Source organism: Suncus etruscus, chromosome X (genome assembly GCF_024139225.1).
Source record: "Suncus etruscus isolate mSunEtr1 chromosome X, mSunEtr1.pri.cur, whole genome shotgun sequence".
NCBI lineage: Eukaryota > Metazoa > Chordata > Mammalia > Eulipotyphla > Soricidae > Suncus > Suncus etruscus.
Window position 1 is genome coordinate 116,300,627 of NC_064868.1, and position 26,042 is coordinate 116,326,668.

Sequence of the window (26,042 nt, forward strand, 5' to 3'; positions counted from 1 at the left end):
TTTCTCCTTCCTCCTTCTTCTCTCTCTCCTTTCCCTCTCTTCCTCTCCCTCTTTCTCTCCCTCTCTCTCCCCCCCATCCTTCTCTTCCTCTCTCTTTCTCCCTCCGTCCCTCTCTCTCCCCCCTTCTCCCTCTCTTCCTCTCCCTGTCATTCCTTTCTCTCTCTCTCCCTCTTTCTCCCTCCCTGTCCCTCTCCTCCTCTCTCTCTCCTTCCCTCTCTCCTCCCTCTCTCTCCCTGTCACTCTTTTCTCTCTCTCCCTCTCCCTACCTCTCCCTCCTCTCCTTCTTCCTCTCTCTCCTCCCTCTCTCCCTCTTACTCCTTTCTTCTTCCCCTTCTCCCTCTCCCCTCTCCCCCTCTCACTCCCTGTCTGTCTCTCTCTCTTTCTCTCTCTCTCTCTCTCTCTCTCTCTCTCTCTCCACTCTCTCCCTCTCCTCACTATCTCTTTCTCGGAAAAGAAAGAGACAAATAAAAAAAAAGAAAAAGAAAAATCATATGGATGCTTGAGATCAAATCTGAGTTGCTTTGTGGAAGGCTAATGCCCTACCTGCTGTGCTATCTCACTCTGGCCCCTGCACGATGTTTTTTTTTCTTTTGGGGGGTCCAGATCGTGCGACGGCTCGGGTTACTCCTGGCTATGTGCTCAGAAATTGCTCCTGGCTAGGGGGACAATATGGGACGCCAAGGGATCGAACCAAGGTCCTCCTAGATCAGCTACGAGCAAGGCAAACACCCTACCACTGTGCTGTTTCTCCTCTGCAAGATAGTTTTTATTGAAACTTATTTAGAAAAATATAAAGGGGGAGACAGGGAGAGTGTATTCAAGAGAACACAGGCTTCTCCAGAGTGGCCTTTGGCAGCCAAAGAACAGACAAGCAAGCGAGATATGTATTGAAGGGAGAACACAAGCTTCCCAGAGCAAGTCAAGTGTACTGATTTCTTTTAGTAGATCATCCTATATTAGGAATGTGCTACTCAGACCAGAGCGATAGCACAGTGGTGGGGCATTTGCCTTGCACGCAAATGCAGTGTTGGAATTCTGAGGTTCGCTCCTAGTGGTGATCATCCTCTGCGAGTTTGACAGGTTCTGTGTTTGGGTTAGAATGCTGTGGCTCCTTGGCCCATCAATGCCCAGTGGTGGTAAGTGGGTGGGGGGGAATCCTGAAGTTTATGTGGGGACGAGGCTGAGCCTAGTATATGCATGACATGGGACTCTGAGCCCTTTGAGCTGTCTCCATAACCCTAAAAAGAGTTACAAACTATTTTATATTATTTTTTAATCATTGAGAGTATACATAGTTAGACTTTTTGTGTTTGGGGGTCATAGCCAACAGTTTATTCCTGGCTCTGCTTAGGGATCATTCCTGAGCACGGATGGACCATGCAGTACTAGGTCTAACACGGGGCAGCTGCATGCAGAACATTACACTCCAGCTCTCTACCTTTATTTACTCATTTGGTATTGTAGCTTACAAAGAGTGTAACTGTTTGTTTCAGGGGGTACAGTATTACCATACCCATGAGAGTTGTCAGAATTCCTCGACTACACTCCATAGTCACAAACTAATAGTGCATCCATCTCGGGATAGATGCTTATTCATTGAAAATAAGATTTCTTTAGTGGTAATTGACTATAAAATAGATTCTTAGCAGGTATGACTAGCTATTGTATGAAAATGTGTATCTAACACGGTTGTTTTCTTGATCTTTAGCTTCATCTGTAACATTTTATATACTATGCTGGGGATCAAATCTAAATCCAATCCAATCAAATCCAAATCAGCTACTTGTAAGGAAAATGTCCTACGCTCTGTCCTAACACTCCAGCCCCGTCTTCATCCTAAAATTTGACTTTCATTGTGTGTGCTGTTATAAATTGGGTATCTTCACAGGGAAAGTACTTTTCTTGATGCCTTAACCTGTACAACAACTATAATAAATATATTTATTCATTTGTTTTGTATTTAATCTTTGCAGGCTGTGGAAAATCTGTGCTCTTACAAGATTTCTGCCAACTTGTACAAACAGCTGAGACAGATTTGTGAAGATCACATCAAATCTCAAATTCACCAGTTCAGAGAATATCCTTTCAAAACAAAAATTCTTGTGATTTTATGTCCTCCCTCCCTAACCTAACCCTTGTTATACTCAGTTTAAAATGAAAAGGCTGAATTTTGTAGGTTTTTTGTTTGTTTTTCTAGAGAAGGAATAACAGGTTTTTTTTTTACTTTTCAGCTTTTGTTGGGGTTCAAACCTACACTTTAATTAGTATAAATACAATTCATGGGGATGGAGTGATAGTACAGCGGATAGGGCATTTGACTTCCATGCAGCCGGCCTGGGTTCCATCCCAGCATTCCATATGGTCCCCCAAGCTTGCCAGGAGGAATTTCTGATCACAACTTCCAAGCATCACCAGTTGGGCCCCTCCAAAATAAGATATTCTTTTCATTCTAACCTTTCTTTTTTCTGTTGTTTTTTGTTTTTGCTTTTGGGTCACACCCGGCAGTGCTCAGGGGTTACTCCTGGCTATCTGCTCAGAAATAGCTCCTGGCAGGCACGGGGGACCATATGGGACACCAGGATTCAAACCAACCACCTTTGGTCCTGGATCGGCTGCTTGCAAGGCAAACGCCGCTGTGCTATCTCTCCGGGCCCACATTCTAACCTTTCAATTTGAAGAAAAATAAGCTTCTATAACCTGAAAATACAATACTTAGTTATGCCTAAGACTTGTTTTTTTCCTAATGAATTTCTGTGAGATAGAGTGGTTGAGTTTTAGTCCTACAATGATCTAACGTCGATCACCAGTATTCATTTCCCACCACCAATGTCCAAAGTTTCCCTTCCCAACTCACCATCAGTAGCCTATCTTTATGGCAGACACATTTCTTATCTCTTTTCTTCCCCCTTTTTTCACTTTCAGCACCGTGGTTTGCAATACTCTTATTGAAAGTGTATCATGCATATCATTTTCTCTCCTTTCAGCACCCAGTTCTTGTCCAGAGCGGTCATTTCCTACATCATTGTCATAGTGGTCCCTCCTATATCTTAATCACACTCTTCCCTCATTTATGGCAAGCTTCCTACCATAGACCATTCCGCCTGGCCTCATTTTATTGTTTTTGCTATTATTCTCATACTGTGATTATTATTATATCTCACAAGTGACCACAAATATTCTATGTCTCCCTGACTCCTTTCACTCATATTTAGGCAAATTTCATGGCTTCATTTTTTCCTAGACGCTGTGTAGTATTCACAGAATAGATATACTATAGTTTTTATCCCACTGAGTAGATGTACCATAGTTTATCTGTTATTAGGCACATGGGCTGTTTCCAGATTAGTGCTGCAATGAACATAGGAATGCAGGTGCCTTTTCTGCATTATTCTTTTAAGCCCCTAAGGTATATTCCCAGGAACAGTTTTGCTGGGTTAAATGGTAGCACGGTTTCTAGTTTTTTGAGGAATTAGTTGAGAAATACTGTTTTCCAAAAAAGCTAGACTAATTTACATTCCTACCAGCAGTGAGTGAGGGTTCTTTTCTCCCTGCATCTGTTGTTATTTTTGATGTGTGCCCTTCTCTGGTGTGATATGCTATATCATTGTTGTTTGATTTGCATCTCCACATGGTCCAGGATATATTGATATGAAACAAATTTGATTTCTTGGCAGTTTGATAAGGCTCACTTGTGTTGCAGGGTGTGTTGCTTTGCTGCTGCTGTAGCTTGAGGCAGAAAGGGGTATCTGCCTCACCTGTTCTGTGAAGGCCCCAGAGTTTTCAGCTCAGACCAGTCTACCTGGAAGAGCCAGAGGCCATCATTTTCTTTCAGAGCTTAGTAGAAGAGCTCGGCCATGTTTCTGCCAGGGAAATGAGGTTATGGATGGAGGCTGCTGGGTTTTCTGGTTGGGGGAGGTGACGGGGAGGGTCTTGGCCTGTCCCCATTCCACAAATACTTGAGTTTTCATCCCAGAGCCTCATCCCACCCAAGATGGTTTAGCTGCTCATACTCTTTGAGTTCAGTCATGGAGTTGGGCTGTTTCTTTCAGGGTGTTGGGTGTGGCCAGTGTCCTCTATATCTTGGATATTAATCCCTTATCAGGTAGGCATTTGGTAAATTCCTATCCCAAGGATGGTCTTAGTGACCTGGTACGGTTAGGTTTGAAAAGTAGTTTTTAAGTGGGATCTCATTTTTGATACATTTTGTCCTGTTAGAAAGCACTCGTTTTATTTAGTGTATATGGTAGTCCAAGTTTAAACCAAATATCTTGACATTGTTTATATTAATTGCACTAAACACTTTAAAATATCCTTAACCCAGCTCATGGATTCGTTGGATAGTGTTCTTTTCCTGAAGAAGATAGATAGATGCTGGCAAAACCACTGTAGACAAATGGTAAGGTTGAAAAAGCATTACATTTCAGCTAAATATTGTAGTTAGAATATGGTCATTGTAATTATCAGAAAATATAGGAATGTCTGTCTTAAAAGCTTTGTAATAAGTATTGCCTAGATATTTGCTCTTGCTCTAAGCTAAAGCCTCCTTTTGGTTGAATTGTCTTTTTTAAAGTTAAAAGTACCTCATTTCAAAAGTTACATGATTTTGTGTATCAGTCTTGAATATCCTATTCATTATTTGTGTTACCTGTGAAAGATAATTAACAATTCTTAGAACATAGCATTTTCGGGGCCGGAGAGATAGCATGGAGGTAAGGCATTTGCCTTCATGCAGAAGGACGGTGGTTCGAATCCCAGCATCCCATATGGTCCCCCGTGCCTGCCAGGAGCAATTTCTGAGCGTGGAGCCAGGAGTAACCCCTGAGTGCTGCTGGGTGTGACCCCCCCCAAATAAAAAACAAAAAGAAGACATAGCATTTTCTTTTATTCTCTCATCATCTACAATTATTTTATAATTATTTTATACTTATATTCTGCAAAATAAAGTAGTAAAATTAACTGATTTCCCCCCCAAATTTGGTTTAGATTTTTTTTGGGGGGGGCCACACCCGGCGTTGCTCAGGGATTACTCCTGGCTGTCTGCTCAGAAATAGCTCCTGGCAGGCACGGGGGACCATATGGGACACTGGGATTCGAACCAACCACCTTTGGTCCTAGATCAGCTGCTTGCAAGGCAAACGCCGCTGTGCTATCTCTCCGGGCCCTTGGTTTAGTTTTTGACAGTGATTAAGGGTCACTTCTGGCAGTGTTTAAAGAGCACCTACATGAACCTGGGGCATCTGCTTGCAGAGTATGCATTCCAGCCCTGTGAGCCATCTACTCAGTAGATGTACAGTTTAAACTACCTTCACCCTCAGCACTGTTGCCAAGGAAAATTGAATGAACATCTCCTTGATTCCCTTTTAACTATTTTGTTACTTCTCACATTGCAAAGAAATAACAGGATATATATTAAATCTCTTTTCTGAGAACTGCAGAAAGAATAGGTCAATAGGTCAATGAAATGGTATGGGGATATTCTCAGGTAGATCGGTTTCTCTGCATATTTCATCCTAATTGTTTAGCATATATGCAAAAGATTCCTGAAATCTTATTCTTACATTCTCAGCAGCAAATACTTCAGCTTCACACAAAATTAAAATCTGTTTTATTTCCTTTTTTTCATTGGCAGATAATGATCAGGAGCATATTTTTGTTTCTGGATAGAACTTACGTTCTTCAGAATTCGATGCTTCCCTCCATTTGGTAAGGATGTCAGAAAAATTAGGAAAATATGTTGTTGCAAATCATAGTTAAACATTAATTACACTGAAAAAAAGAAAGGAAGTGATACTTCAAATATCCTATAAAAATTCACATTTGGCTTATAGACTTGTAATTTTGCCTTATTTGTTTCACCAAAGTCAGTATTGAAGATGACTATTCTCTGAAAAGACGGTAATTTCTGAACTTTCTTTGTTAACCCATGAGATTATAGTTTTCTCTGAAATATGAGTGTGTACAGTTGGGTTCCTGACGTCAGTGTACTCTTTTTTTAATATTATGGAAAATTCCATGTATATATCAAAATAGACCATTATAATGAACTCTTCCACCAAGTTCCTAGCATCTAATTAAACAATTATTAGAGCTTACTGATTATTGAATACTGTAGTCAGAGATAAATGACCAAGTAAGTCTTGAGAACCTGTAAACCAAAGACCACAATTATATCTTTAAACTAATTTTGTCTCTTTGATTTGACTATACTATACTAACAGAAATCAATAAAACAAAGCTTAGTTATGGAAGAAGCTAGAATTTAGCTTCTGTTCTCGTTAAGGACAAAATATGTTTCCTGAGTGCTTTAATGATGCGACTTAAATTTAAATGTGTGGATTTTATCCTTTCACAAACTGCTTCAAATGCTAAAGCCCCATTAACATTTGGTGAGAAGTTAAATCTCTTCAGAATTGAGTGGAGGAGGAGAAAGGGAAATATGAAAGGATGTGGATAGGAGCCAAGTAGTCTCAGGTACATTGGTGGTGTTAAAAAAGGACAGAACTAAATATCCAAGCCAAAGACAACATCAACATAATCTAGAGACTCACACTTGAACAATTTAAACTTAAACTGTGCTTGTTATACTGGCAAGAGGGATAATGGGGGAAAGGGGTGGTTGGATGAGATGCATTTGGAGAACATTGGTAGAGGGAGGCTGACACGTGGTGGGATTGGCTCTGATTCATTGTATGTCCAAAACCCAACTATGAAGGACTTTGTAAATCACAGTGGTTTCAATAAAAATGATGTGATATTGTAATCATTAACTCAGCTTATATATTTCGTTTTAGGGATATGGGCCTGGAGTTATTTAGGGCCCATATAATAAGTGATCAGAAAGTACAGAATAAGACAATCGACGGCATTCTCCTCCTGATAGAACGGGAAAGGAATGGTGAAGCCATTGATAGGAGTTTACTTCGAAGCCTCTTAAGCATGCTTTCTGATTTGCAAGTAAGTTAACTATTCTTTCTATGGTATGTTTTGTTTTGGGGCCATACCCAGCAGTACTCAGCATTCAGGAATCCTGGTGGGTTCAGGGGACCATGTGGGATGCCAAGAATCAAACCTGGGGATTGAATATAGATTAGTCACATGTGAGGCAATTGCCCTCCCCACTGTACTATCGCTCCAGCCCCAAGCTAATTACTTCTTACAGCTGATTGCAATACCATATTGATGTTTTGAAAACTACTGTTATAATGCTGTTGACATGAGAACATTCTGGGTACTTATGCATAATTAGCCTTTTCATGTTGTATCCCCCTCCCAGATTTACCAAGATTCTTTCGAACAACGATTTCTGGAAGAAACTAACAGGCTCTATGCAGCTGAAGGCCAAAAACTAATGCAGGAAAGAGAGGTATTTCAAAGTCATGATTAATATGCCTACACTGTCTCACAATAGACTAATGTTTTTTGGTGGGTGGATCTCCCCAGTGTATCACCCAGGGGTTTAGCTAGTAGGATAGCCAATGCCAGAGGCTCAAACCCAGAGCTCTGTGGATGGCAGGCATATACGCCAGCCCTTTGAACTATCTCCCTAGACCTATAGTTTGTACCAAAGTGGGCACTACTATGCTTCACTGGGGCACAGAAGTAGCCTTGAGTACAGTTGGTGAGCTCTGTTCACATAAAGAAGGGATATTTCTGGGGAGTACTAAACAATAGGATTTCCTTAAAAGGGGCCAGAGTTAGGCCCAAATAAGTTTGAAAGTCTCTGCCCTATATGCAGAGAGCGTATCCTTTGTGTGTATCTTCCCAACATTGTGTGACACACTCTTTTTGTTCTCTTAAAGTTAGAATTTTGGATTCTAGACTATACCTATAATTTTTACATGTGATTAAACCCTGTTATATTTATTTGACAGGGATGCTTTTAGGATCATTTGGGCTTGGTATTTTCTGAAAGATGTGGCCAGGAAAACACTAACATAGTTATCTTTGTAGGTTCCGGAGTATCTTCATCACGTTAACAAACGTCTAGAAGAAGAAGCAGATAGACTTATTACTTACTTAGATCAGACCACCCAGTAAGTATTATATATGCTTGTTAATCACTCGAGTCACTTTAGATATCCCCAAACATGTTAGTAACCATTTTGATGTGTGACTGGAGAGTTGGACAGTGCAAGCATATGTTTCCCTTGGTTAGATGTAATCAAAGGTTTGATTATTGGCTGGATGTTTGTTTTTAGGGTAGAAAATTAAAATAGTAATAGAGGTTGATTTGATCTTTAGAATCTTCACACCAAGTAAAATTCGGTGGTAAAAGAAGCATCCTTTACTTATTTGACAGGGATACTGAGGATCAAACTCAGGATGCTCATACATGTGAAATGTGTACTCTGTAACTGAACTCCATCCCCTGCCCTTTTGGGGCTCTGTTATTGCCAACCAAAAAGTTGGTAATGTAAGCAGCATACATGACTTATTTACCCTCCTAATAAAAGTAGAAACTGCTTAAAGCCAAGAAAGACTATAGAAATATTTCATGATGTGAATCAATATTTTTAAACATGCAGTATTTACTAGGGAGCATTACTTTCAGCACACATTAAAAAAACTATTTTAAACTTTACATAGAATGCATTTGACCCCTGCCCCATCCTCAGGCTTACATCTTCAGCAAAATCAAATACCTATGATCTTAACTTTCTTTGTAGGAAATCATTAATCGCTACTGTAGAAAAGCAACTTCTTGGTGAACACTTAGCAGCAATTCTTCAGAAAGGTAATTGGCAGTTTATAAATAAGAGCATTTTAAAAGGTTGCTCGTTGTGGCTGATTATCCTGAGGATTTTCAGAAGATGCCTTTTCTTACCTCAAGTAAATAGGATCATAGTGATCCAGCAATACCAACAAAGAAACTGGAAATTTGAGAATGATTAACTTAAAGTAAGGCTTCAGTCAAGAAAGACATTCCTTTTTGCATTAGTATTTGTTGCAGTGGTCCTCAAACTATGGCTCACGGGCCACATATTGTATTTGTATCTGTTTTGTTTCTTCATTGCAAAATAAGATATATGCAGTGTGCATAAGAATTCGTTCATAAGTTTTGTTTTTACTATAGTCAGACCCTCCAATGGTCTGAGGGACAGTGAACTGGCCAACTGTTTAAAAAGTTTGAGGACCCCCTGGTTTATAGCATATAAAACCCAACACTTCCTCTAACCCGGACCTGATAGAGTAATGTGAATTGTACTTTACCAGTGCCACAAGTAGGCAGAAGTCTTACGTTTCTTTCTAATCACCTTTATCTTGCTTCAATGTTCTTGCTTTATCATTGGCTTATAATACATAAATTTTAGGAGGGCAGCTTTGTACTTATGCTATAAGTTTGTCTATTTTTATATTTAGTATGTATTTATGCCAGCCAGTTTTTATAAGCTCATTTATGCATCTGATCTGCCTAAAAAAGGACACACACTGTTCTATATTTATTTTATATTTAATTCTAACTCAGAAAGATGATTTTTTAAGTTTCATTTAACTCAGATCTCTATAAACTCAGACTAATAGTTCAGACCAGTATTATAAAGATAACTTAGGATACATTTTGATAAGATACTTGACATCTTAGCCCACTTTTTTAATACTCAAATTTTAAAATTCAGGTTTAACTAATCTCCTTGATGAAAACCGGATTCAAGAATTATCTCTACTTTATCAGCTTTTCAGTAGAGTTCGAGGTGGAGTTCAGGTTCTGTTACAACAATGGATCGAATACATTAAGGTATTGTTTATAACTCTGATTCCCCACCCCGTCATGGCTTATACCTGGAGTTCTTATTAGCAATGCTTTTTTACTTGGTCAAGTTTTTTAAGTAATGGGAACTTTGGGGACATTCAATTTGATAATGAAAGCTATATGAGACAGATCCACTATAAAAACTACCTTTTTAAGGGTTAGAGAGATAGTACAGCAGGTAGGGCTCTTGTCTTACTTGCAGCTGACCCACACACCGTAAGCCTATGGGGAATGATCTCTGAGCATATAGTCACAAGTCAGGTCAGAGAGCTGCCAGATGTGGATCCCCAAAAATAATTCTTTTTGGGCCTCAAACAAATTTGCATTTTTTTGTTTTCACAAAATTAGTATAGATTTTGTTTTGGAGCATGTGAGATGCTGGAGATCAAAGCCACCTTACTCACTTTACTATTCCTGTCCCCCAGATGTATTTCTTGATGTCAGACATGATTTCTAGCTCCAAAAGAAATAGAGCAGTGAACAAAGGATAACACAGAAAAGATTTTGCATTCAAAATTTCATTGTGGGGTGGAGGCAGAACAAAAGTAGAAAGGTGCTTGTCTTGCATACTACTGACCCTAATTCCATCTCAGCACTGCATATGTCTACCAAGTACTGCCAGGAAATGTGCCCAACATCCCACTTCATTTTTCATTTCAGATTGCCATGTTTTAAACCACCAAAGTAAATATTTTCATAAGTAAGCAAAAGAGCCCACACATTTATAATAAATACCACATTATAATAATATATCTTATAGTTATTTCTTTCATATTTATAATTATAGCTGTGAATAGTCTAGGTGTTTTATCACTCAAAATAGTTTTTATTGGGGCCAGTGCGATAGCTCAGTGGTAGGGTGTTTGCCTTGTATGCAGCCGACCCAGGATGGAGTTCAATCCCTGGTGTCCCATATGGTCCCCCCAAACCAGGAGCTGTTTCTGAGCACATAGCCAGGAGTATCCCTGAGCATCACTGGGTGTGGCAGAAAATTTTCATTATCTGTGGTGTTTAAATAAAATAATTAATAAAAATCATAAAATAATAAAAAAGGTTAAATTAAAAATAGTTTTTAGTTTCCTGACTTTCTAAACGGCTTTATTTTGCTTTATGGAGTTTTTTTAGATGTATGCCAACTTAAATTTTTGAGATTGTTTTCATTGTATACAATTTTAATAAACTATGGCAATACTTGTTTTTCAGGCATTTGGCAGCACCATTGTAATTAATCCTGAGAAAGATAAAACCATGGTTCAAGAATTGCTGGATTTTAAAGATAAAGTTGACCACATAATTGATATTTGTTTTATGAAGAATGAAAAATTCATTAATGCCATGAAAGAAGCATTTGAAACATTTATTAACAAAAGACCGAACAAACCTGCTGAACTGATAGGTACTTTCCTAGTTATTTAATGTTCTTCTATTCATAAAATTACATTAGTTTCAATTTTTTGGTAAAGTTGTGGTAATTAACACTTCAGTGATTCCAGTTTGCTTAACTGGTGGATTAAGAATCTGTATGTGGGCCCGGAGAGATAGCACAGCGGCATTTGCCTTGCAAGCAGCCGATCCAGGACCAAAGGTGGTTGGTTCGAATCCCGGTGTCCCATATGGTCCCCCGTGCCTGCCAGGAGCTATTTCTGAGCAGACAGCCAGGAGAAAGCCCTGAGCACCGCCGGGTGTGGCCCAAAAACCAAAAAAAAAAAAGAATCTGTATGTAAGAAATAATTTTAAGTTAAAGGACATCTTACAGCCTACATATCAAGCATATTGTTATTTTTAATTTTATATGACACTGTCTCCATTTACTTTTGTTGTAAAGAAACTTAAAAAATAAAAATTTGGGCCGGAGGGATAGCACAGCAGTAGGGCATTTGCTTTGCAAGCGGCCAACCCAGGACCAACAGTGGTTCAAATCCTGGCATGCTCTGGTCCCCTGTGCCTGCCCGGAGATACTTCTGGGCAGAGAGCCAGGAGTAACCCCTGGCGCTGCCGAGTGTGGCCCCGAAACCCAATAAATAAATAATAAAAATTAAAAATAAAATCTCTGGTTTTCAAGCCCACAGCAATTTAGAGATGGATTATTTCTGAGCATCTTAAGGTTCCCAAAAAAAGTAGAACAGAATTACAGTTGCCATTGGTCAAATAACTGTTCGGAAAGATACAAAGATCTGTGCCCGTTTATTAAGTGGAAAGATGCAGTACACTGAAGTTCATTTCCGTTTTCCCTCCCCTTACTGTCAAGAGGAAGAGTTACCTGAGAAGGTCTAGTGTCCTCTCTGTCAAAAGGATAAAATTTGTTGGCCTATTAATCCGGGGGGGTGGATTTGCCTTTTGTAATATATCTGATTTGTTTTAATAGAAAGCAACATTTAGGATTGCTTAGCATTGTAAAAGGGGCACTCCAGAAGATTGTCATATCTTCAGTGACTGACGATAATAATAACAAGAGACTGTATGTATATATAGTACCTACCCCAGACAGGATACCCTTACTCCATTGTACTGAACATCAGCATAATACTAGGCATACCTTAGATTTCAGAAGACTTAAGATTTGAGGTCAGTCCTTCATATTATTTCAGTGACATTGCAGTCACTTAATGTCTCCACCCTGATTTTGGAGACTTCAAAGTGCAGAGTACTGGCCCAGGGATATAGCTCAACAGTAGAGAGAAAGAGGGTCTTGCATTCAAATTTCAATCCTGTGAGTGCTCTTTAGCAGCACTCCTCCCCTGACCCCCCAAAAAAACTTTGAAACAGTCAGTATTGGGCATCATTTAATCAGTAAACACACTTTTCCTTCATTTTAGCTAAGCATGTAGATTCAAAGCTTCGTGCTGGCAACAAAGAAGCCACAGATGAAGAACTTGAAAAAATGTTAGATAAAATTATGATCATTTTTAGATTTATCTATGGTAAGTATTTTATTTCAGTATTTTTCTATCTAAACTAAACAGAAACTAGAAAGTTAGATTTTAAATTCTATTTAATTTATTAAATAAAGATATCAGAGTTTGCGAGGTTCTTTATATAATTGTCTTGTGCTTTGACTTCTCCATTATAAGAGCCTTGACTTTTGCTACTTGTTTTGATCATGAGAGTATTGATATCACAGCCATTAGTTAACTAAAGATTTCTAAAGAAAGATTGATGCAGGTTTGATTTTTTGTAATGTCTGGAAAAAATTTACCTCCATTTATTTTTTTCTGCATTTAACAAACTTGGATCAAATATTTAAATTGCTTAGAGTAATACTGTGGTTTTATTAAGGATTCTGATGCAGTTTTGTTGATTTCTTTTTGGAATGTCGATGAATTTTGTTTTGTTATTTCATATAGGTAAGGATGTTTTTGAGGCCTTCTATAAGAAAGATTTAGCCAAACGCCTGTTAGTTGGGAAGAGTGCATCTGTAGATGCTGAAAAATCAATGTTGTCCAAACTTAAGCACGGTATGTTTTTGTTTCTTTTCTTTGATTTTTTTTGGGGGGGATGTTTGCTTGTGTTTTTACTCTTAAAAATCAGTTGCCTCTTTAGTTGTCAGTATATGTTTATACAATGAAACATAAATTGAGTAATAAACTCATGAAATTTCCATCCTATACTGTATATCTTATATATATACTATAAAATAACTTATTGTGGCCGAGTACAGTGGGTTTGATCTCTGGCATCCTATATAGTCCCTCAAGTCCCATCAGAAGTGACCCCTGATTGCAGAGCCAGGAGTAAACCCTGAATACCACTCATTCTTAGTATTTCTATAAAATTTTCCTTTTAAGTAATAATAGTACCACAGAATTAAGTAGTGGTGCTTACACTTTGAAGTAAAAGTTTAATTTTATTCTTACAAATAGTTACAGGTCATATTCCATATAAGCTTTTTATTTCATGCTCTCAATTTCAAATTGTTTCTACCACTTAAAATATTATAAATGTCTGATCATCTTTAATAGAATGTGGAGCTGCTTTTACTAGCAAACTTGAAGGAATGTTTAAAGACATGGAACTCTCAAAAGACATCATGATTCAGTTCAAACAGGTAAGAGTGAGTTAAACTCTTAATTTCTCAAACAAGTGTGTTTCATTACCTCCTTATTGTGTACTGTATTGAAAAGTATAAATAAAAACATGTATATGTTGTAACACTTAATAGCAACTCAGATGATACTGAAAGTAGAGAAAAGGATTAACCATGAAATGTGAGTATATTTAGCATATATTCCTAGTACACACCCAAGATAACACAAGCTGAGAAATAAAATATGTTGAACTAAAATCTGAGTGAGCAAATTTTAGCTCGATTGTGAGAACAGCTTTCTCCAGCATCTAATTAATTGCTGTTGGTTATTTGTTTAGAGGCAGTAGTCGAGGGGGAAGAGGACAGATTTAATGACCTTTAGAAGTGGTTGTAGAAGACCTTTGGATACATTGGGAATGAAAAGCTCTGTCCAAAGTTTTGAAGATATTGATAGATCATTTTGAAATGTTTAAGAGCACTGATAATAGTGATGGAAAATAGATATCCGTAGTTTTAGTAGTGATTTATTTACTACTGTGTTGCTAACGTGAGAAATAAGAGTAGAAAAAGATGACTGAAAAAGAGCACCAGCATAATGAGTTCTAGTAGGTGCAGAATAGGGTTTCTGTGCTCTGCTTTTTCCCCTTCTTCGTTCCCCACTGTAGGTCACACCTTTAGTCAGTGAAGCCAATGAAGGACCCGTGACTCTGGCTGGCTGGTGGGATGAGGAAGGGGGATTGCTGCAAGGTGTTCCATAGGGTTCTCCAAAGGGGAGGGGACTACAGGTGGAATGGGGGAAAGATGGAGAAAAGATCCCAGCTGGATGTGAGAAGTTACTGGTGCCCATGCATTGTTATGTGATCCTTTGAGCCATTGTAACATGGTGTTCACCTATGCATTTTTCCTTGTGTACTTAATAATAGTTTCATTTATTTTCAGTATTTTTAAATGCTGCCTTTATATTTTAAAAATAGTCAGTATTTGCATGTGATTTTATAATGGGGTTGTTTCTTTAATGGGCCATGATTATGAAATAACATACACATTCTAATTTAAATTTTCAGCATGTGTTTTTATATTTTTACAGTATATGCAGAATCAGAATGTACCTGGGAATATTGAACTAACTGTGAATATTCTGACAATGGGTTATTGGCCAACTTATATCCCTATGGAAGTTCATTTACCACCAGAGGTAAGAGTTTTGTCTAGGTTTTGAGTTAAAAAAGTAAACATTCTTGTATTTGTAAGTGTACCACCACCAAATTCCACTTGTGTGCATGTTTTTAACTCTTCTCATTTAATTAGATTATAGTTAATGATGCAAATCTCCCACTTGAGCATGACTTTCCCTGACTCGTCTTTCATTTTCCCAGATTGCATCCATCCCTTTGCCTAGCTCTTATATCAGCCTGGGTGCTTGAATTGTTAGGGTTCTTCAGTAACCTATTAGGAATGAAGTCTAGACAGGGTATCGGACTAGAGTAATATTGACAATACTCCATGGAAATGGTCCTGGAATTACAGAAAACAGATCTCCCTCAGAAGGGTGGGAGTAGAGGGGCTGGAGAGATAGTGCAGTGGATAGAGCACTTGCTTTTCATGAGGCTCAAAGGCGTTTGATCTCTAGTACTCCATATGTTCCCTGTAGTCCACACGAACAGATCCCTGAGCATAGAAGCAGGACTAAGCCCTTAATACCACTGGGTGTGACCCGAAAACAAAAGGAGTGGGTAAAAATTAAAATGGCTTATTTTTCATAATTGGAGTGATATTACTGTTGCTAAGGTACTTGCTTTGCATGTGGCCAACCCAGGTTCAATCCCCAGCACCCCTTATGGTCCCCTTATTCCAAGGATAATCCCTGAGAGCAGAGCCAAAAGTAAGCCTTGAGCACTGTCAGTCATGGCCTAAGAACAAAGCAAAACCAAAAAGTGCATATACAGGAGAGATAAGAAAAGTAGAACTTGAGAAACCATTTATTTTTTCTCAGTGGCAGTTAAGATGAATGTGTTGCAGAAATAAAGAAGTGAGGTTAAAGTTAACAGCAGTTCAAAGGCACAAAAACCATCAGAAGCGAATGTTTCAAAATTAACCAGTTTGGGAATTGAATTAGAATGTTCCAGAATTATCTAAGCGTTTTCACATTGATGAATATTACTAATTTCTGTTGGTTGGGGAATCATTACCTCACTATAAAATGATCAGTGGATCTATTACATATACAGACCTTTATTTTAGGAACTTTTGGGACACATCCAATGGTGCTGAGGAACAGGGTCTATAGTTTCATAAGCTTCGAAAAATGATTACTCAGGTTGTGTTTGTATATGAATATATGGATGAGATAAAAGTGATACTGGACACAAAGATTAAACAAACCTTTATTTTATTGCTTCAGATGGTAAAACTACAGGAGATTTTTAAGACATTTTACCTGGGTAAACATAGTGGCCGAAAACTTCAGTGGCAGTCAACACTGGGCCACTGTGTACTAAAAGCTGATTTTAAAGAAGTAAGTAGATATTCCCAAAAAACTTAAAGTTCACCTTCATCTTTGATACTGAAGTCAAGTCTCTTGACTGGAAGGTTTAAACTGTTTTATAAAGGTATCTTAAATATATGCAAGACAGCTGATAATTTGTCAGTTTTGTGTATGATTTAAGAGCATGGTTTTCCCCATAATTGAATGTCCCTGGTGCAAAAATCACAAACTCTTTTATCCCAACTTTTATATGTCTCTGGATCTACCAGTTTTAGACAGAAAACTTCTTGTTACTGGAATCAAGAGAATACAGTGGTATTAGGGGAATATTTCTCATACCTATTTTCAAAATTTCTAAAGCTTTTTTATAATCTGACTGAAACAAGTAGAAAATACATTGAAATTGATAATTATCATGACACATAGTAAATCATTGTAACTGATTTCATTATACGGCTTAATAAAAGACCTGTAGGAAGGTCACCCAACTCACATCCTCACTTTGGGGTAGGTTACATGTAAATCTTTCACTAAACACACTGGCTTTTCTGGATAATGTTAACCCATGTTTCTAAATCCATTTTTCGAAATTGAAAAATGCTTTTCCTGTAAGAAATGAGTTATTTGATTAACTTTTCTTGTACGTTTAAAAAACAATATCTAAATGCTGCTGTTTTTCCCAACAGGGCAAAAAAGAACTCCAGGTCTCTCTCTTCCAAACTTTGGTGCTGCTAATGTTTAATGAGGGAGAGGATTTTAGTTTAGAAGAGATAAAGCAGGCTACTGGAATAGGTTTGTGTTGAATCATTCTAACCGTAAGCATTCAGTGTACATTATGCACTTCCCTGTGGTAAGTAAGAACTTTTTAAGGAGCTACAAAACTTCCACCCAAAATTCTGCATAGCATTAGACCACGGTGAACTGCCAGTTAGGAAAACCTTCATGAGGGATGTGAGTCTTAAGGTTGGCTTCGAAGCATTAAGCAGAAGCTTAGCTCCAATTAAAAAAAGGCATAAATGCAATGAGAAAAATTGAGAAAATACTTTTGAGATAGGAATGAGCAATGTGTTGACAGGTGCTACAAAAAGTGTTTTGAGGGGGCCTACCCCAAGTGGTGTGGAGGGTCTCTCCAATGCCAGAAATAGAAGCAGACATTTGGAAAGCTTGCTCTCTAACAGTTTTAACCTTTTTCCTAGGCCAAATATGTTTAAGTAGCAATAAAATGTGTTAACAGAAGCAAGATGTGGAGAATTTTGTAAATATGGTAAAAATAATACCCACATCATAAGGTCTCAAACATGTTGCTTGATTCCTTTTGATTGTTCTCGAATAAAAAGGAGGGCAGTTTGGAGCATAAGGAGATTTCAGTCCACAATTTAGTTGGGTGATTTAGATGGAACTAAGGGTTTAGACTAGGGTGAGGCCATGAGAATGGATGGGACATTTCTAAATAAGTAACTACCAGATACTTAGAGGATAGAAGATGAGTCCAGGGTCCAGAGAGATGGCTCAGAGGGCTTGAGTACATGCTTTGCATAAGGGACCTCAGGTTCAATCCTCGGCACTAAATGGTCCCCTAAGCACTGTTTCGAGTGACCTAGGTGCCTTAAAAGATGGTTCCAGGGTCATAACAATTGGAAAAAGGACACATTGTTAGGGCTTTCATGGGAAAGATGATTAATAAAATCTTGTACATAGACATATTGATGCAGTTAGTTATTAAATTGGCCACATGGGAACTGCCCTTTAAATGTGGGGCTGAAAGGACCAAAGTAATGATTTTGACCCCAATACTATTTATGTTCCCCCGAGCATTTTCAAGTGTGGCCCAGCCCCCAAATGGGGAACTGAAAAACAGTGAGATGTCATTATTTGAGATTTAGTAGTTATGTAATTAGAATGATCAAGTGTTTAGAGGACACCCAGGAAGAAAGGGCGTTGGTTGAAACAGGAAGTCATCTGTGACCGTAGGGGGAAATTAGGAACAGTTTCAAAGGAGGGACAGAGAGGATATCTAGATTGAAGTGGAATGTTGTTTGCCATATTGATGAGCTAATAAAGTGATTAAGCCTCTTTCTTCTTCAGAGGATGGAGAATTACGGAGAACACTGCAGTCATTGGCTTGTGGCAAAGCCAGAGTTCTGGCAAAATATCCTAAGGGCAAAGATATAGAAGATGGAGACAGGTTTATTTGCAATGATGATTTCAAACACAAACTCTTTAGGATAAAGATCAATCAGATCCAGATGAAAGAAACGGTATTTTTTTTATCATTTTCCTATTCCTGTTGCTCTGGAATTTTGTATTCATAACAAAAATGGTTTTAATGTTTTTATGCCTATAGTATCACAATAGTGTTAACTTTTCCTGTGATTATAGTAACAGAAATAACTTTCAGCATTAGTTTGGGGTTTTTCTTTTAGTGAGGGAAATGTACTCTTTTGGAGCTTGATGCTCAATGTAGTTTTATTTATTGTATGACAACATCACATCTTTTTAATTTTTTATTGAATCACCGTGGGGTACACAGTTACAAAGTTGTTGATGGGGCTGGAGTGATAGCACAGTGGTAGGGCATTTGCCTTGCACGTGGCTGACCTCAGACTGACCCAGGTTCGATCCCCGAGATCCCATATGGTTCCCAGAGCCTGCCAGGAGCGATTTCTGAGTTTCAGTCATACAATGTTCCAACACCTATCCCTTCACCAACATATACTTCCTGTCAACAACGCCCCTGGTTTACCAGCCTGCCTCTATGACAAATACTATTCTCTCTCTCCCTACCTCTTGAGCACTGTGCATGATTTGCTTTACTATTACTTAAAGGGTATCCTGCATATCACTTTACCTCCTTTAAGCACCCAGTTCTTGTCCAGGGTGATCATTTCCACCTATCATTGTCATTCTCTCTCTCAACTTTACTCCCCACCCTTTATGACAAGCTTCCTACCTGACCCTCATTTATATTATCTTTGGGTATTATTCTCATAGTATGTTCTGTTGGATTTTTGTATCCCACATACGAGTGCAGACATTCTATCTTTCCCTTTCCCTCTTTTATATGACTATTATGTCTGTTATTTGACAACTGAATTTCATAACTTCTTAGAACTATAATGAAAATTGTAAGAAACATTTGTTACCTTTACTTAAATCCTTGTGATCATTCCCATATTATAAGTTCATGGAAGTAGCTCTTTTGTATTAAAAGTATTAAAAATGTCGGGGCCAGAGAGATAGCATGGAGGTAAGGCATTTGCCTTGCATGCAGAAGGACGGTGGTTCAAATCCCGGCATCCCATATGGTCCCCCAAGCCTGCCAGGTGTGACCCAAAAACCAAAAAAATCTATTTAAAATGGGGCTGGAGCAGTAGCACAATGGAAAGGACATTTGCCTTGTATGCAGCCAACCCAGCACCAACCTGGTTCAATCCCCTGCATCCCATATGGTCCCCCAAGCCTGCCAGGAGTGATTTTTGAGCACAGAGCCAGGAGTAACTCCTGAGTGCCACTGGGTAAGGCCACATCTGTCCCCAAAATAGTAAAAATGTGAGGCTGGAGGGATAATAAGTAGGTAAGGCATTTGCCGTTCATGCAGCCAATCCAGGTTCCATCCCAACACTGTCCCCTCAAAAATGGCTGAGTTTGGGGGTGGTGATGGATTCTTTTTTAAATTTTCAGCAAACTTTTATTAAGGAAACCAACTGTGACATTCAGTTCAGCAAGGTCTAATAATACTAGAAAATACTAGAAAAGTTTTCATGTGGACCAGTTCAGTATCTCAAACAGGTTCTGTCTTTTTGCATCCCATATGGTTCCCCAAGCCAGGGGCAATTTCTGAGCCCATAGCCAGGAATAACCCGAGTGTCAGTGGGTGTGCCTCCCCCCCCAAAAAAAAAAGGCAATGTAGTCCCATAGAAAATTATTGTATGATGGGCCAGAGAGATAGTGTATAGTGATAATGTATAGTGTTGGCCCTGCTTCAAACCCAGGCACCACAAAAGGTCCCCTAAGCACTACCAGGTGTGAGCCCTGAGCCACTGCCGGTGGTATCCCAACCTTTTTACCCTTCTTAACAAAAAGACTTGTGATCTGACTTTTAAGACTGTTAATGCTATTCCGGAAAGAAACCACAAAAACTTCCAAGTCATTGTAGTGCTTAAGATATTTTTGGATTATTATTTTTATTAGGTTGGTAAATTGATTACCAAACAACTATGTGTCTGCTCTTCTTGAAAAAGATAAGTATTAACAGTGAATTTCTAATTTTTATCAATACAATTTTTTCTGTTATCTACTTTTAGAAAACAACTCAAAGATGGTGTTGTTATATTAACTAATACTGACATTACTTTTATTGGTACAGGACAAAAAGGGGTTAATAGTCATAGTTTTTTCTGGCATACTATTTACAACGTTCTTTAAAGTAATTTAGTTCAAGTATTAACAGGTATGCCATACATATATATCCCTTATATACAATTTGTAATATTAACTTTTCAGGTAGAATTCCTAAATTTAAAATCTATTGTGGGAGGTCCAGAGAGATAGTACAGTAGACAGGGAACGTGGCTAGCACATGGCCAACCCAGGTTCAATTGCAGGCATCCCATATGATCCTATGAGCCTGCCAGGAGTAACCCTGAACACCACTAGCGCTGGAAGTAGCTCAGAAACCAAAATAAAATAATATTTTTTGGTAGGTTGAAGAGCAAGCAAGTACTACAGAGAGAGTATTTCAAGACAGACAATATCAAATTGATGCTGCGATTGTTCGAATTATGAAGATGAGAAAGACCCTTAGCCACAATCTCCTTGTTTCAGAAGTATACAATCAGTTGAAATTTCCAGTAAAGGTAGGTACTTCTGTGTTTTCACATTTGGCTTTCTATATATAAAGGAATTTTAGTAGAGTCTTTTATTGGGCATCATCATGTGATTAGGAGCTTTGCACTGAAGTTTGCTTTCTCTTACAGCCTGCTGATCTGAAAAAGAGAATAGAATCATTAATCGACCGAGATTACATGGAAAGAGATAAGGAAAATCCGAACCAGTACAACTACATCGCATAAAATATTGGCCTTGGGAGAGGAGCATTTGTTTGTTAAGCCAGTGGATAACTAATCAGTTGATCCTGTATTATTTGACTTCTTTTATACTACGGATGACCAAATGAAGCATCGTAATGGAGTAGTTGAGGTGGACTTTTTCAGTGGTTAACATGCCCAATTAAAGAGTAATACTTACCTTTACGAAGAATGTTGTTGAACTCTTTGCATGTTATTTAGTATGATGTGCAGAAAATCCTTAAGAAAGTACCTGGTCTTCATTATTCCTCTTTGGAACTGGGGAAGAGGTCCCTATGCCTAATAAAACAGAGAAAGGGGTTCTTATACACCATTAATTATTAAGCAAAAGGTTTATTTGCTTAAAATGTCATTTAAAGATACTTAAACTGCATGCAGACTTTATTTACTGTACAGAGTTCTGGATGTATTTATCAAATAGAAAAACCACCCTGAACTTGGTTGTTAACCTGTTTTGTGATTTCCCTTGAAAAGAAAAGAGTTGTCATAGATAATTGATATTTTACTAGGTATTGTTCTGTTACATTGAAAGGGATTTGGGGAAAAAGCTTATTTGAAAATAACTTTTCAAGCAGAGGGACAGTTGCTTATATAATCTTTTATATATATACACATCCTAGAATTTTCTCCTGATTATGGGATGTGTGTATATAACTTAAACCCTGAGTTGGTTGTGCTAATTAAAACAGGTACTTACAAAAATAGCTGAAATTGCTGATGGGATTATAACTAGAAGAATATGATAGGAGAGAAAAATCCAGCTCTTCATATTTAAAATAAATACTATTTGAACATTGCAAAAGAGACCAAAACCCACATGTTTTGTAAAGTTTTACAAGAACAAAACTTAAATGACTAGTTCTCAACTTCCTTTTAATTGTTGTTTGGTCAGTTTTGTCTTTAACTTGGACCAATTGTAGATTGTACAGGCTTCCTAGGATTTAGCATTCCTTTTTACCAAAGTTTTTTTTATGGGGGGGAAGCATCCCAACTCTCCCCTTTGTTGGTAACAAAGCCTTTTCTATTTTCATTCAAACTTTCTGAAACCTTTCGTATAAGTCTTTTCTCATTTTCCTCACATTGCCCCTAGTTGACATTTTCAAATTCTGGTCTTGCTCCTTTCAACACTGTTTACCGATAAAATTTCTCATGGCCGCTGGACACCTTTCAAGGAAATGACCAAGGATTGTTCATACATAGAAAATAGCAAAAGTGGTGTTCTCCAAAATGATGCTGTGTCAGTGGTTTTTTTTTTAATTATTACTATTATTCCTTGTTTATTTTCCCTTGAAACTTTGAAGGAAGGAAAAGCAAAATAAAGTTTTGTTTGACTTTTAAAATCTGGACAGCTTTAATACTTTTTGCAGCCACATATATCTTAGACTATTTGGAGCCATTAGGAAACACCTAGGTCCTCACCTTCGCTAGAGACTTTTGGTTCTAGTGTCTACAGTTGTTTCTTGAAGTCTTGAGATCAGCTATAAAAAGTTGCCTGTTTCTAATTGTACCAACTTGCACACTAATATTCTGTGGTCCTAGAATCACTTCCTCGTGTTTTTTGGACTTGCCTATATTTTCATAGCTCCTCCTGGGTCTCTTATATGAGCTTATTGGAGGACATTGACCTATTCCCCCTTCTCATGGACCGTCTGTGCCAGTGTTGGGATCTCTCTTCTGTGGTCTGAAAGATGTAGTAGACCTACATCACAAAACCTGATAGTTATTCTTCGGGAACTTTTCCATAGTCTTGGTCCTATTAGAGACTTACCACTGGAAGCTGTTCCCTTCCTTCCTCGAGGCTTTTCATTTTTCAAAAACTTGATACTGTTTCAACTGAAAATTGGTGAGGCTATTAAACAAGTTTGAGGGGAGCTGTCTATGAGAAATTGAGAAGTCATGCAAGCAACATGAATTGTGACTTTTGGTTCGTTGTTCTGTATCAATTGAATTTTTGTGCTCTTTTCCCTGTGTACGTGGTGGTTCTATTTTTCTCCAATAAAAAGTTTTATTTAAAAAAATTTCTGGAACAGCTCTTGAAAATTTAATGTTTTGTCCTTTTGATTGTTATGGTTTGATGATAATGCATAATGGATGTGGAGGATAGAGGATGGGATAGGGTACGTATTCTTAAGCATCACTTTGTAAAAATTAAGTGTTAATATGAAAATGGTCTTACTCAAATCCTCAAAACTCAGTTTCCTGTTCCATGAAGTCAATATGAAGCTAATCTTATTGGTGTGGGGGTAGGAGTAAGATCATTGTCTTCTTTTTGACATGATACAGGGGTCAGCTCATGATGCCTATGTGTAGTGACCTCAATTTTGCTCCTGGCACCATGTAGTCCCTGAACACTAATTGTCCCCAGGTGCTGCCCCAGAGGTCCTGAGCACTGCTAGAGTGGCCCTGGTCATCTGTAGCACTGCAGGTCCCAAGTGGCACTGCATCTCCAGGCCCTCACATTGAACCACCTGCCCAGTTGGCCCAAGAATCATGACCCTCTAACCTCATGGTCCCTATTCTTGTTTTCTAGACACCATGATTTTCAATGAAATGTTGACAGTAATCTCAGGCATGCAATTCCAATCCCACCACCAGTGACCCAGGTTCCTTACTAACCACTTCCCCAATATGTCTTCTTTACACACTTAAATTATTATAGCTTGGATCTCATGCTTAGAGTAATGTTGGGTCTACTGGTTTTAGATATATGTATATGTAATATACATATAGATAGATATATATAAAGATAGATACAAATTCATATAAATATGTATATGATAAACATATGGTCACCTCTAGACCACAGATGAGCTCAGGGTCTCAGTCTTCCAGTCTACTCATTTTCCTCCTCCATTTCTTTCCCTGGCATTTTTGTTTCTGTGATGGAGAGCGCTTGTCCACTTTTTTTTTTTGGTACTTCCCATTCCCTAGACATAGTATTCTGTATACCACAGATTAGCAGGAACATCCAATATTTGTCCTTATCCTTTAGACTTGAGACCCTACAATCCCATCCTTGTTGCAGGGGCTGGAGCAGCAGGAAAGGTATTTACCTTGTAAACAGCTGACACGGCTTTAATTCCCAACCTCCTGTATGATCCCCAGAATCCTGCCAGGAGTGTTCCTTGAGCACAGGTCCAGGAGTTAGCTCAGATAACCACCAGATGTGCGCCTTCCCCCAAAAAGAACCTTCTTGGGGCCAGAGTGATAGCACAGCGATAGGGCACTTGCCTTGCATGCAGCCAACCCAGGACGGACCTAGGTTTGATCTCCAGCATCCCATGTGATCCACGCTTGCCAGGAGCGATTTCTGAGTGAAAAGCCAGGAGTAACCTGAGCACTGCTGCTGCGGACTGTTTTATCCTGATGAGATAAAAAGTTCCTAAGCAAAACCTTCGTTCATTTTCCCACTGGAAGTCAAGCGGGAGCACGAAGAGGCGAATATGAAATATGAATTATGAAATATGAAATGAATGAGACCACACAATGCATGGGGACTTGCGTCTAGAAAGACGAAGACAAATTTATTTTTTGAGCTGGGTAGCTTTTAAGGTTGAGGTTTGGAATGCAGGGTGTAATTTTTGACATCAAAGAGTGGGAGATAGTTAGGGAAACAGAATGAAAGACCATGGATAAAATTTGCACATTAAAGAACCGATACTGAAGTTGAAAAGAAGTTTTGTTTTGGGTTAGCTTTGTTTTGGGTAAGCAGGAGAAAACAGGTAATTTTCAGCGAAGTAGGAAGAGAGAGAAATGTTTTAGAGTTTTTGGGGAAAACTGAAAATTGTTTTACTATGAGCTAAGTTTTGGAAAAAACATGATCTTGGCGCCAAGGTAGCAAAGATCACAAGAGCTGGTTAGTGGGAGACTTTTGGCGGGATTTGTACTGTCCTCCTTTGTTAGAAAGAATTACTAAGGCCTGATTTTTAGTAATGGTTAAAAATAAAGAGAGAGATAGTTACAGCCACTTTAGAATTATGGCCAAACACTCCATGCAAAGGGTCAACTGATTTTGACTGCTCTAAGCGGGCCTTTTTGGCAAATAATTCTTTTTCAGGAGTGCAACACTTTTAATGTGTGCCCTTCCTGAGTAGGGTGCAACACACTGCTGGTTGTGGCTCCCCCCAAAAGAACCTCAATTGCAGAGAAATGCGTGACCACATCCCTGTGACTGTATATACCTCAATTCTGTCATTGAGCAACTAGGTTTCCATAGCCTGTCTATTAAAAAACACTTATTACGAGCTGGAGAGACTACAGTGAGTCAACCTGGGTTAAATTCCCAGATCCCAAGGATTTATTCCTGAGCACTGCCTGGTGTGGCCCCAAATCAAAAGTCCACTCCTTTATAGTTAATTGTTAGCAATTTGGGGCCAGGTTTTCTCACGATAAGGTGCACCTTGAGAACCTTCCCAAGCCAGAAATCAAGAAGCCTTTTTTGAGGGAATTGTTTCCTTGGTTGTGGCGGCATTGGGCTTTCCAGGGGTGGTTTTTGGGTGGGGTAATACCTCGTAATTCTTAGGAGATCAAGTTCATGGGGGCCAGAGAGATAGCATGGAGGTAAGGCGGCTGCCTTGCATGCAGAAGGCCGGCGGTTTGAATCCCGACATCCCATATGGTCCCCTGAGCCTGCCAGGAGCAATTTCTGAGAATAGAGCCAGGAGTAACCCCTGAGCACTGCCACGTGTGACCCAA

The 26,042-nt window shown here is 38.6% G+C and overlaps 1 protein-coding gene across 3 annotated transcripts in view; it reads left to right on the forward strand.

Annotated features, from left to right (window-relative positions):
* Positions 1-23,365, forward strand: part of CUL4B (cullin 4B) — a 30,119-nt gene extending 6,754 nt beyond the window's left edge. The window contains exons 3-20 of one of the 3 annotated variants that reach the window (XM_049767558.1): positions 1,974-2,077; positions 4,327-4,396; positions 5,630-5,703; positions 6,792-6,954; positions 7,274-7,363; positions 7,951-8,033; positions 8,667-8,734; positions 9,618-9,736; positions 10,955-11,147; positions 12,568-12,672; positions 13,096-13,206; positions 13,711-13,802; positions 14,863-14,970; positions 16,177-16,290; positions 16,947-17,052; positions 18,346-18,518; positions 20,964-21,116; positions 21,237-23,365. In XM_049767558.1, coding sequence (XP_049623515.1) covers positions 1,974-2,077; positions 4,327-4,396; positions 5,630-5,703; positions 6,792-6,954; positions 7,274-7,363; positions 7,951-8,033; positions 8,667-8,734; positions 9,618-9,736; positions 10,955-11,147; positions 12,568-12,672; positions 13,096-13,206; positions 13,711-13,802; positions 14,863-14,970; positions 16,177-16,290; positions 16,947-17,052; positions 18,346-18,518; positions 20,964-21,116; positions 21,237-21,332 — 2,022 coding nt within the window. In that variant the 3' untranslated portion in view covers positions 21,333-23,365. Of the gene's footprint in view, positions 1-1,973; positions 2,078-4,326; positions 4,397-5,629; positions 5,704-6,791; positions 6,955-7,246; positions 7,364-7,950; positions 8,034-8,666; positions 8,735-9,617; positions 9,737-10,954; positions 11,148-12,567; positions 12,673-13,095; positions 13,207-13,710; positions 13,803-14,862; positions 14,971-16,176; positions 16,291-16,946; positions 17,053-18,345; positions 18,519-20,963; positions 21,117-21,236 lie in introns of all 3 variants that reach the window. The other 2 variants (XM_049767559.1, XM_049767560.1) reach the window with 2 other exon arrangements.
* The last annotated feature ends 2,677 nt before the right edge of the window (positions 23,366-26,042 follow it).